At 54.7% G+C, this 11477-nt stretch overlaps 1 protein-coding gene and 1 long non-coding RNA gene across 2 annotated transcripts; both read right to left on the bottom strand.

Annotated features, from left to right (window-relative positions):
* Positions 1-212: 212 nt before the first annotated feature.
* LOC119109269 (myosin-10) lies at positions 213-5632 on the bottom strand (the record flags this gene model as incomplete). The annotated part of the gene is given in 6 exon segments (XM_037232863.1): positions 213-343; positions 713-886; positions 1243-1350; positions 1985-4570; positions 4883-5020; positions 5378-5632. Coding segments are annotated over 6 exon segments (3392 nt in total), but the record flags the coding sequence as incomplete, so codon positions are not given.
* A 74-nt stretch (positions 5633-5706) lies between these two features.
* Positions 5707-9033, bottom strand: LOC119110500 (uncharacterized). Its single transcript, XR_005095498.1, has 4 exons — positions 8981-9033; positions 8091-8232; positions 6640-6749; positions 5707-5743 (listed from the first exon to the last, which is right to left on the bottom strand). It is a non-coding gene; the product is annotated as an uncharacterized LOC119110500 (long non-coding RNA).
* Between the last annotated feature and the right edge of the window lie 2444 nt (positions 9034-11477).

Below are 11477 nucleotides of genomic sequence, written 5' to 3'. Positions count from 1 at the left end.
TAGCGTGCGCGCTCACATCGACGATGCCCACACGAGCGTCAAGCGCAACCATCCACACTGTGACGTCAAATTTGTCTTGTACGTTTGAAGTTTTGACGTAAACATTCGCCGATGGAACACAGCGGCTCAGAGTCCCCCGGAACCAGGTGTCCTGGTTTCCGCCTGCTCAGCTTACCTGCGCGCGAGCCTCGGCGGCGCTCTTGAGCTCCTGTGTCTCGCACAGCTCAAGCTTGAGCTGGCTCAGCTGCTCGCCGGCCCGGGTCAGCTCGTTCCGCAGGTCACGGTCGGACGAGGTCAGCGAGTCGACCTGATCCTGCAGCCGGTCATAGCTGGCCTGCAGAGCCTGCGCAGACATGTGGGGGTCACGAGCGGCACCAGCGTCTCGCAAGGCGGCGAGGAGGGGTGAGTACACAGCGGCACCGGATCCGACTGGGTCAAGGTCGGCAGAGGCGGGTCAGGCTACAACGACAGGTAAACCAAATGGTGAAGGGCACTGACCAACAAGGGCAAGCTAGCAATATTTCAACGATATAGCCCACGCCAGGTAAAAACAATACCACGAATAGCAAGACGCGCCGGAAAGATCTGACTCGCCATACATAATGCCCGGGTAGGCGGCTCGTGCCCGACCATGCCTGACTGCCATCGGTGTAGCCTCCGGTCCTTCCCCTCCCCCATCCCGACCCTCCTCCACGGAGGCCACCCCGCCCACCTGCAGGTTCTGCGCCTGCACGCGCAGCGCGGCCGCCTCCTTCTTGCTGGTGCTCAGCTGGCCAGTCAGCTGACTGAGCTCGCCCTGCGCCTTCTGCCGCGCCTCCGCCTCGGCGGCGCTCTGGTTGGTCAGCTGCACCACCTTCTTCTTCAGCTTGACGGCCAGCGCCCGCAGCTGCGGCGAGCGAGACACGCCGTTGTGGTCGATGGACGTGTACCCAGCGCACGGCACCACGCGATATCGTGCGCCACGACTATGCAGCGAGCGCGAGTTGGCGTCACTACGTCACAGTCGTGCTCGCCACACTGGGACTGGAAGCAGCCGGTGAAGCCAGGAGGTGACTAAAAACCCGACGAATCAAGCTCAGTCCCTGTGCTCTCAGAACAAGCAGACTCCAATCTCCTGCCAGGAGCAGGTGCGGATCACTTCCCGACTTCCCGATGACGCCACGGTCCAACAACACTTGACAGGGGGTGTTGCGGTGGTGCCCCTGCACAGGTGTGACGTCACCAAGCCCCTCCCCGTCTCACCTTGTGGTAGCGTTCCTCGATGCTGTCCTCCACGTCGCGCATGCGCGACAGGTCGTCGGCCCGGCTGAGCGCTGTGCTGGTGCTCAGCGCCTCGCTCTGCGTCTCCGACTGGCGAGCACATGGCATGGGTTCAAATAGCGCCCGGCGCCCGGCACACACAGCTCGGGTTCAGACAGCGCCCGGCACACACAGCTCGGGTTCAGACAGCGCCCGGCACACACAGCTCGGGTTCAGACAGCGCCCGGCACACACAGTTCGGGTCCAGACAACGCCCGGCACACGCAGTTTCGGGTTCAGACAGCGCCCTGCGCACACAGCTTGGGTTCAGACAGTGCCCGGCGCACACAGCTTGGGTTCAGACAACGCCCGGCACACACAGCTCGGCACACATGATACGGTTCACCAGACTTCAACAATGCTCCAGTGAGGTCAGGCGGGTTGGCATTTCCTCGGTAAAGAACCAGCAGAATTAATTTAACACCACGACACTTGTGAAAATGTTCTACTTCTTAGCATTCTGTGATACCAATCATTCAGTGATATATGCACACCATGCAGCGCACAATTCCAACATATAACAATAAAACCGAAAGCATCACTGTATATCCCCAGGTATCTATAACGGCCGCGTAGCGGTCGACATGGACGCATCACCATACATTCTCAGTACATACTGCACGGGTGCCAACGCGCCTACGCATTGAGTTTATATCATAGTATGACCGGCCCAACCAGTACTCACCAGATCGAGTCGGGAGCCGGTGCCTGACTCGTCGGCTTTGACTCGCAGCGGACCACCCTCGGTGTCTTCGGCGCGCGGCGGCCGATTGGTCAGCTCTGCCACCCTCTCCCGCAGGGAGCCGCTCTCTCCCTCTGCCTTGGCCAGATGCGCCTGGACGGCCAACAGCTCCGGCTCCAGTTCCGCCACTCTGCCCCGCAGGGAACCGCTCTCTCCCTCTGCCTCGGCCAGGCGCGTCTGGACGGCCAACAGTTCCGGCTCCAGCTCCGCCACCCTCTCCCGCAGGGAGCCGCTCTCTCCCTCTGCCTCGGCCAGACGCGCCTGGACGGCCAACAACTCCGGCTCCAGTTCCGCCACTCTGCCCCGCAGGGAACCGCTCTCTCCCTCTGCCCCGGTCAGACGCGCCTGGACGGCCAACAGCTCCGGCTCCAGCTCTGCCACTCTGCCCCGCAGGGAACCGCTCTCTCCCTCTGCCTCGGTCAGACGCGTCTGGACGGCCAACAGCTCCGGCTCCAGCTCCGCCACTCTGCCCCGCAGGGAACCGCTCTCTTCCTCTGCCTCGGCTAGGCGCGTCTGGACGCCCAACAGCTCCGACTCCAGCTCCGCCACTCTCCCCCGCAAAGAGCCGCTCTCTCCCTCTGCCTCCACCAGGCATCTCTTAGTGTCCGCGAACTCCGATTCCATCCGCGCCAGCAGTTCCTTAAGGGCGTCGCGCTCCTCGAGAACCTCCGCCTCCCGCCGATCGACGGCAGCTTTCTGATCCCGCAGCTCAAGAAGCTTGGACTCGAGTGCGTGATTCGCGTCCTGGAGTTTCTCAATACGGGACTGCAATGCCTCGTTCGGTTTTTCTAGCTCTTGTGCTTGGACTTTATGAGTTTCATTCTCGTCTCGCACCACCGAATATTGTCTCTCCAGCGAGGAAACTTGGGCTTCGAGGTCCGCTTGTTTCACCTCCTTGGAGCGCACCTCCGCCTCAACCTCAGCGAGTCTCGACTGGAGGCGGTCCCGCTCCCCGCTAACCTCCTCCAGTTCGGTCTGGAGGGATTGAACACGAAGACGGAGCTCTTCCTCGCAGCGCTCCTGATCAACGGGCCGGTTCAGCGGATCGCTGAGACTCGCGCACAGCCCCTCCGAACCGTCTTGACGCGCATCAGCAACATCCTGGGCCTTCAGCTTGGCCTGCAGCGCCCGATTTTCCTCCTCAACTTGCTCCAGCCGGGTGCTGGCGGAGCTGTTGAGCTTCAGCGTATTCAGCTCCGACATCAGGCATCTGTTCTCGCGCTGCACGTCGTCCAGCTGGGCCAGCAGCACTCTGTTCTCGGTCTCCAGCTCCACCTGTCGCGCCTCCGACGCGCCGCCGTGCTCCACACCTGTTGCGGCGTCATTCGCCCCCGCGGCCGCACGCGGGGCCGGCTGGCAGACGGTCGCGACCCGCTGCACCTCAAATGGCTCCTCTCCCGTCACCGCTTCACCGGAACCATCCAGGTGAGTCCCTACAGTGACGTCACCTACGTCACCATCTTCTGCTTCCGCATCTAACCGCTTGCCCTCTTTGGATGCCTCCAGGGAATGTCCATGAATGCCGTTCTGTTCGCCATTCTCCATTGCTTTAATTTTAATATGTTCTGCTTGTTCTTCGAGCTCCTGTATCTTGAACTTGAGGGCCATGTTCTGCGCGTTTAAATCAGCCACTTTTGCGTCGGTTTCTTTCACTAGCTGCTCTCGATTATCGTTAAATGCATTGTTGTCTCTTTCCAAACCGTTTGCCTTTGCCTGAAGAACTCCAATCCGCTCCTCTTGGTCAGCTGATCTAGCTTTCAAGTCGGTGCAAAGCACTTCAAACTCATGCGCTTCCTTTTTGAGAGAGTCGTTCTGTTCGGTTAGCTCATTTACCTGAACTTCCAACTCACGTGCCTTCGTCTTGGACGCATCGTTCTGTTCGGTTAGCTCATTGGCTTGAACTTCCAACTCACGTGCCTTCGTCTTGAACGCATCGTTCTGTTCGGTTAGCTCACTGGCTTGAACTTCCAAGTCACGTGCCTTCGTCTTGAACGCATCGTTCTGTTCGGTTAGCTCATTTACTTGAACTTCCAACTCATGTGCCTTCGTTTTGAACGCATGGTTCTGCTCAATTAACTCACTAATTTGCGCTTCCAACCCATTCACCTTCTTTTCCATGGCATCATTGCGTGCTATTATCTCATTAATTTCCACCTTGCTGTTTTCTATAGTCCGATTCAGCGCAGAGACTTGTCCATCCAATTGGTCCCTCTCTGATGCAAGGTCATCTGCCCTTGTTCCAGCACTCTGCAGCTGCTCCAGTTTAAGATCCTTTTTCCTGCTCTCAATCTGCACACCATCGAGCGCCTCTCTCAGCGTCCCATTCTCTTTCTCCGCCGCATCTGTCGTCTCCTTTAGACGGCCATTCTCCGCCTCCAGCGCGGACAGCGTCTCCTGGCGCTGTTCTGTCTCGCGCCGCGCCACCGCCAGCAGCTCCTCCAGCTGCGAGATGGCGCCGCCCCGCTCCTTCAACGTCTCGTTCATGGTGTTCATCTCCTCCAGCAGCTGGGCGCCGCGCTGCTGCAGCTCCAGCTTGTCGGTCTGCAGCGCCGCCAGCGCCAGCTCAGCGCCCGCCCGTCCCGCGGCGGCCGTGTCCAGCGCGGCCGTCAGCGCGGACAGGCGGCCCGCCGCTGCCGTGAGCGTCCGCTGGCAGGCCGCCCGCTCCGCCTCGGCGTCGTACAGCGGCGCCGAGTCCACGGCACCGGGACTGCCGGCGTCTCCGGGTCCGTCCAGTGGCCCGTCTGTTACGTCTCCGGTCGTGTCATCGCAGACACCTGGAGCCTTCTCGAGTGCCGGGGCGTCTTCTCCGCTACCGTCGGCGGCTGCGCTCGACGCGTCGACCTCCAGCGCCGTCAGCTGGCTAGCCAGCTGGCGCACGGCCTGGTCACGCTGCCGAAGCTCTGTCTCCAGGCGCCGCTCCAGCTCCGCGCGACCCTGGCGCACCTCCTCGAGGCCAGCGACCATCCGCTCCAGGGCGGCCTGGTGACCGCCGGCCTCGGCCGTCAGCCGCGCGTTGTCCTCCCGCAGCTGGCGCAACGACAGCTGCAGCTCCGCCTCGCGGCCCGCCAGCTCGTCCACGCGCGCCGCGCTCTCGGCGCTGGCCCGCTCCAGCGCCGCGCAGCGGGCCGCCTCCTCCTGCTGACCGGCGCCGAGTTCGGCCAGCCGCTCGCGCAGCGCGGCGCCGCCCTCGGCCTCCTCCTGGAGCTGAGTCGCCAGCCGCTCGGCGCGGGCCCGCTCCTGCTGCAGCTGCTCCCAGACGGCGCCCGGCGACAGACCGGCCGCCGCCGCCTCGCCTTCCTCCGGCCCGTCGGCGGCGGCCGCGGCCCGGTCCGCGTCCCGCTCGGGTGGTGGCTCCGTCTGGCAGGCGGCGGCCTGTGTGGCGTCGCCTCGCTCCGTCAGGGCGCGCAGCGCGGCCAGCTCCTCAACAGCCTCGCGCCAGCGCACCTTGAACGTCTCGGCCATCTGCTTGAACGGCAGCAGGTCCTCCTCGACGGCGGCGGCGCGCGCCACGAGCGTCGCCTCGGCGTCGCGCCGCTCGCGGTCGGCCTGCTCGAGGCGGGCGAGCAGCGCCTCGTTGTCAGCCTCGAGCCGGCGGCTGGCGCGCTCCAGCCCGGCCGCGGCCGTGTCCCGCTCGTCCAGCTCGGCCCGCAGCGTCCGGCGCTCGGCCGCCGCCTCCTCCAGCTGGCTCTGCAGCCGCGACAGCTGCGGCGCGGGGCGGTGGGTCAGGCCGGGTCACAGCACCGGCAGCAGGTCACCGGCTAACACGGACGCGACTGCTAGGCCAGAAAGCTAACAGATCCTGACACGTCGGAGAGAACAGACGGCAGGTCCCCGACCGCACGACCAGACCGAGTCGGAGACTGCACTGAACAGGACGGGAACGTCAGCGATCACACAGGAGGGAATACACCACAAGTTCCCGATCACAAGAACCAGGCCGAGTCAGAGACGGCGGGGATCAGAACAGGGACGTCAGTGATCACACAGGAGGGAATACATCACAGGTCCCGGCCACACGAACTAGACCGAGTCAGAGACCGCAGGAATCAGGACAGAGACGTCAGTGACCACACATGAAGGGAACACATCCCGGTTCCCGGCCACACACACCAGACCGAGTCGGAGACCGCACGGAACAGGACAGGAACGTCAGTGATCGCACAGGAGGGAATACGCCACAAGTTCCCGACCACACACACCAGGCCGAGTCAGAGACCGCGGGGATCAGGACAGGGACGTCAGTGATCACCCCGCTCGGGGCAGATCGCGGGAAATATCCATCAGGCCACCCCGTGACAGGTCACCGACCGCACAGTGACAGGTCACCGACTGCGAGTGAGAGACAGGTCACGGACCATATGCACCAAGGCAGGTCAGAGACCACGCACGCCAGCGCGGGTCAGAGATCACAGATACTAGAGCACGACGGAGTAGACCTGTGTGAACAGATTCACAGCAGCTACAGAAAATAAGGTCACAGTGCCTGACCAGGAGCAAAGGCCAATCACAACAGCCTACAGTTCCATTGAGATAATGGCAATACCATCACGGAAAGTGACACACAATAGAGCACGGGAGTGCCGCTGATATGCACATACCTGTTCATCAAGATCATTCTTTTCAGCTTTGAGTGTTTGCAAATTGGCGTCCTGAGACGACTCGTTTGATATCAACGCTTGTCTGAGGACCTCGGCTTGCTTTACGGCATCTGGAAACGAACGATAAAGATGTCTTATGCATGAAGTAAGATTTTCCACTATTTCTATTTGGTCGTGTTTTTAATGTCATGCAAGAAAAAGGGCGATGCGCTAATGTCGACAAGTGTCAAGTTAAATATGGTCACTTTTGCGCTCTTTTTGGTCGTAGTGCAACGAAATATAGTGTTGTCATGTTGACAGTACTACTGCCACATTCTACCCCACCTCGAGGCCCCTGCTAAGGCCTCAATTTCAAATGGTTATTGCAGCACAAAGAGAGCACCCCCAGATTTACCTGTAAAGGCAAAAAGGCAATGAGCCCCGGTTTTTCGGCACCGAAATATCACATGAAAAAGAACCGACCCTCTTCGTCTGGCCATGCCTCATAGATAGACAGGCGAGAGATCTCCTGGGTCCATTCTGATCTGAAATAGAGTTCCTAACTAAACATATTCAAAACTGCTAGTAAAAACCAAAGTGGGAACTGAATGTCCAATTTTACAACCCAGGAAGGAAAATATCCTGTGGCCGGGAAAATGTCCCTCGGCCTCATCAGTGGTTACACACAAGACAAATATTAGAAGCTTGAACATGATGCACAACACTGGAATCATGCTTGATCGTTTGAATCAATATGCATGCACCCAATTGCTTCGGAGTATGCCATAGCCAGGTGGCAACAGCCTCTTAAAAATCACATTCGGTGGAATTGAATAGAAAGCAAACAACGGTGGACTCTGGTATGTGATCCCTTTCTCTCATGAATGACAATCGATTGACACTAGTCGCACTGGGTAAGGGGCACATAAACCTACAGGCATTTCAAGACACTTGCTTCAGATCGGGTTGATGCCAAAGCGTGCTAGTCATGCTGTGCATTTTGCTGAAACAGCGCATCACCGCGTCCACCAATCGCAAAAGTTCGGCTGGGCCGGGCCTTCACATGTAATGCCATTTTTGGTTTGAATCCCAAACTGAAGTTGCTCAGCACCCATAAGATGCCAGAATAGCTGTGTAAAGTTGCTGTTTCCAGATTTTTACAGCACTCAACATGAATGCCTGATGCTATTTGGAGAAGCTACAGTTAGGTGCCTGTTCACATTTTACAAAGCATGTTTGGTTGCTTGCAAAAATACAAACATCATCCTCCTACATAGTGCAAAGGTCATGCAGAGGTAATTGAAAGCCCTTTCTAGTCACATCCCTAGATATCCCTTAAATAAAATTATAAAAATACAATGAACAAAAGAAGACCACCTAAATAATATGCCAAAGTAATAGCTAACCTGTTAAACAGTGCCCTCTATTCACCCCTACTTCCATAAGTCGATCTCTGCAGTAATGGGGCTTACCATCTTTTGCCACTTTAGCCTTGTGGGCAATAGAGAGCAGTGATCTGCATCTCTGGATGAGCTCTTCCCTTGTGAGTGCCTCGATCCTGGCCCTGGTGGTCGGCGTCGTCACCCCCGACGCAGGCCGGGAGTCACCGCAGTCCTACCATGGCGAGACCCATGTTGACATGGTGTCACCACACCAAACACTGACAGGATCCATTGGCTTTGCTTCCAAAATGGCCAAGAGACTGGACTTATAGTTTTGTTAGTAGACTGAACATTTGTAAAGATACCATCTGCCAGCCAATACAACCTGTTGGTTCCAGTGGCTCAGATGGTTAGTGTCTGCTTTAGGTTTACTCCACCATGGCATACAGGTTGCATGAGGCACTGGCTATCTTCTCCTGATTGAGACAGGCTGCCACCAGCTATGTTAAACATTGCATGATGTTGAAGGGCAGACAAATTGATGCACACCACAGCATGTTAACTTTGATGCCAGACATTCATCCAATCAGAAGCTTTGGACTGAACTTCAAAAACACAAACCGTTTTTTTTAAAATAAAAGTACTATTCAGCAGGTGCACCTACCACCTAACACTGATAAGCATTCACACTGCTCCAACCAGGTCCAGCAGCAGCCTTCAATGCCACTCACAGCTACTGTGATCAAACAATCATGGGAAGCATGGGATATTTGATCCGTTCATGTAGTAAGCATATAAGCAATCCTTTATTACAATTCCTCATGTGCTTTCCAGAAAAAGGTGCTGTCAGAATACAGACAGGAGATTTTAGGGAACACAATATATCAAATGATACAGTTAACTTTCTTGAAGCAAAGATAAATGGTATCTGTGGGAGGCATGCAAATGTTCAAAGTAATGTGTCTATAGTACATACTTACACTCATAGATAAAGCCTGTTCTGTGAACTATGTGGTGCTGCACATGAAATACATTATTTCATACTATTGCCGGCTGTGCTGCAACAAGAAAATAGGTCAGTAAGTCATGTTGGGTTAAATCAGCATATCAACTCTGTGATAGACCATTTCATGAGAAGCCGCTTGTGGATCACATGTTGACATGGTGGAGGGGAGGGGGCAGCGGCATGGTTCCATCCAATACAGTGCAAAGGCACAATTCTCACTATGAAATCTTTGGTTCTTTATTACAGCACACACTAGATTTGCCATATGTTACCTTATGATGATTAGGAATTCAAAAGGCCACTAGGCCTGTCAATCACTATCTGAGTTCCCATTTAGGCAACCCAACAGTCTTAAATTAGGGATGCAGTTGGTGTGAGACATCGTGCATGATGTCACCCTAGTAAAAATTGAGCCTAGATTTAAAATGGTCCACTGAGGTTGATGATACATCTGCAGCATTTACACTAGATTTACATCACAGTAAAGACATTACCTTTCCCAAACACCAAACCTCACCTGACTTGCTCCATCTGTGGAGGAAATTCATGCACCTACAAGTGCTAGTTAGCTGCTGCTTGGTTTTGATCTCACGAAAATCATAACCAAATACAGGTTACCACTTAATCTTGTTGGAAACATGTTTGCATATATATATATATATATATATATATATATATATATATATATATATATATATATATATATATATATATATTTCAAAGGCAAAGCCTGTCAGTAGGTACCTTTCAGACAGTAATGATGTGCAATGAGGCAATGATCCATGTGTGCTGTATAAAGTCAGCTTGGCTTGCAAATATCAATACCACACAGTCAATCTCATTTATATTTTTTGAAAAACAGAAGTGTAGTAACATAAACTATTACACAAGCACAAGACAGAAATAGGGGAAGCACTATAAATTGTAGCTGTTTACATTGTGGCTGGCATAGCACCAGAAAAAACCCAAAGATGGCCAGACTGAAAAAAATACACATTATGCCAAACATGTCAGGTGTGGCAACGACCTCCACACATGTTCAACACACGTAGATCATAATGCTGATCGTTCCATTTGGCTCAGCCAGTTGGAATCACCACCAGTTTCAGCACATAGAGAGCTTACATTCCAAGGTGTTTCAACAGTGTGCAGTACATTTCACACAAAAAAGGCGTCAACATTTTCCACCCAAAAATGATTTGACAGTGCGGTACAATTTGGCTTGGTCAACGCTCGGCAACGCGAGCGCGACGTTCAACACACCGATGTCTCGTAAGCGTCCGGTTCATTGGATGGATCTCCTACCTACTGGCCATAAAATATTACATGCGCACGTCACGTACCATGCTATTCGTTTACCATCTTGCACGCGGTTGGCCTATCATCATCCTACGCACAATTCGGCCTTCCAAACAAATGACTGCAGGGACTGTTTGTTTTGTTTACGTGGAAATAACTGGTCGGCGCATAAAAGACATATCTACCGCGGTTGGTCTCTTCTGTGTTCGCTATTGGCAGCGGTTAACCGCATAATCAGGAGCCATGACGTCACAACAAGGTGTCTACACATTTTATGTGTGGTATAAACGTATTTTGCCTTACTACTCTGTATATGCTCACCTTATGCAGATGTGAGCACTATTACAATTTCGGAAACAGTTTGGCAAAAGGGTTATTACGGTTGACTGCGCATCAAGCCTCAATTAGCATAAGCATTACATATGCGGCTGATGCTCAGGTTTTCATGCGTTGGGTTCAAATGATTGTTTTTTGTGGGCATATAATAGTACCCCATGCAACGTAAAAAAATGCCGCTTCAGCCACAGATTACGCTTAGTGGAGCATTGATTTCGTCACGATCTTATTATTAATATCAGCTTCGCCAGCGGTCCCTCATTTGATGACGCATAATTGATTTTTGTGACTATGCCAGGAGAAGCTGCCTAGTGCCTTTTATGTTTTACCCCAACGGCAACAGGCCGGCGTTGCCTTCTGCATTTTCTTGCTGTTCCGCGACAGCGCGCGGACGATGGTCGAGTGGCCCGAACCGTGTTACTTTATCCGATCCTCTCATCCTGTCTTTTTCATCCTGAATCCTCGCGACGCCCAGCTGATCTGGGGCAGGCTGCATGCATCAGCCATGAGTGGGCCGAGAGGCCTCCCAGGGGGGAACCCCGACCCAGGCCCAGCGCCCACCCCGGGGGTCCTTGCGCGGACTAAAGCTTGGCGGCTGTCCCCCCCCCCCTTAGTCGCATGCAGTTCTGCTCCATCCTTATCCATTATCTTTCATTACATAGCCCTGAAATGACCATTTCTGGTCGAAAGGGCTCTAATCGAAACAATCAAGCAACCAAACGACGTTACCGTGGTGGCGAATATATATATATACATGTGTGTGTGTGTGTGTGTGTGTGCGTGTGTGTGTGTGTGTGTGTGTGTGTGTGTGTGTGTGTGTGTGTGTGTGTGTGTGT

The sequence above is a fragment of the Pollicipes pollicipes genome, unplaced genomic scaffold (genome assembly GCF_011947565.3).
Source record: "Pollicipes pollicipes isolate AB1234 unplaced genomic scaffold, Ppol_2.1 Scaffold_7231;HRSCAF=8579_pilon_pilon_pilon, whole genome shotgun sequence".
NCBI lineage: Eukaryota > Metazoa > Arthropoda > Thecostraca > Pollicipedomorpha > Pollicipedidae > Pollicipes > Pollicipes pollicipes.
The sequence above is the reverse complement of the archived record's forward strand: the minus strand, read 5'-3'. Positions and strand labels throughout refer to the sequence as shown.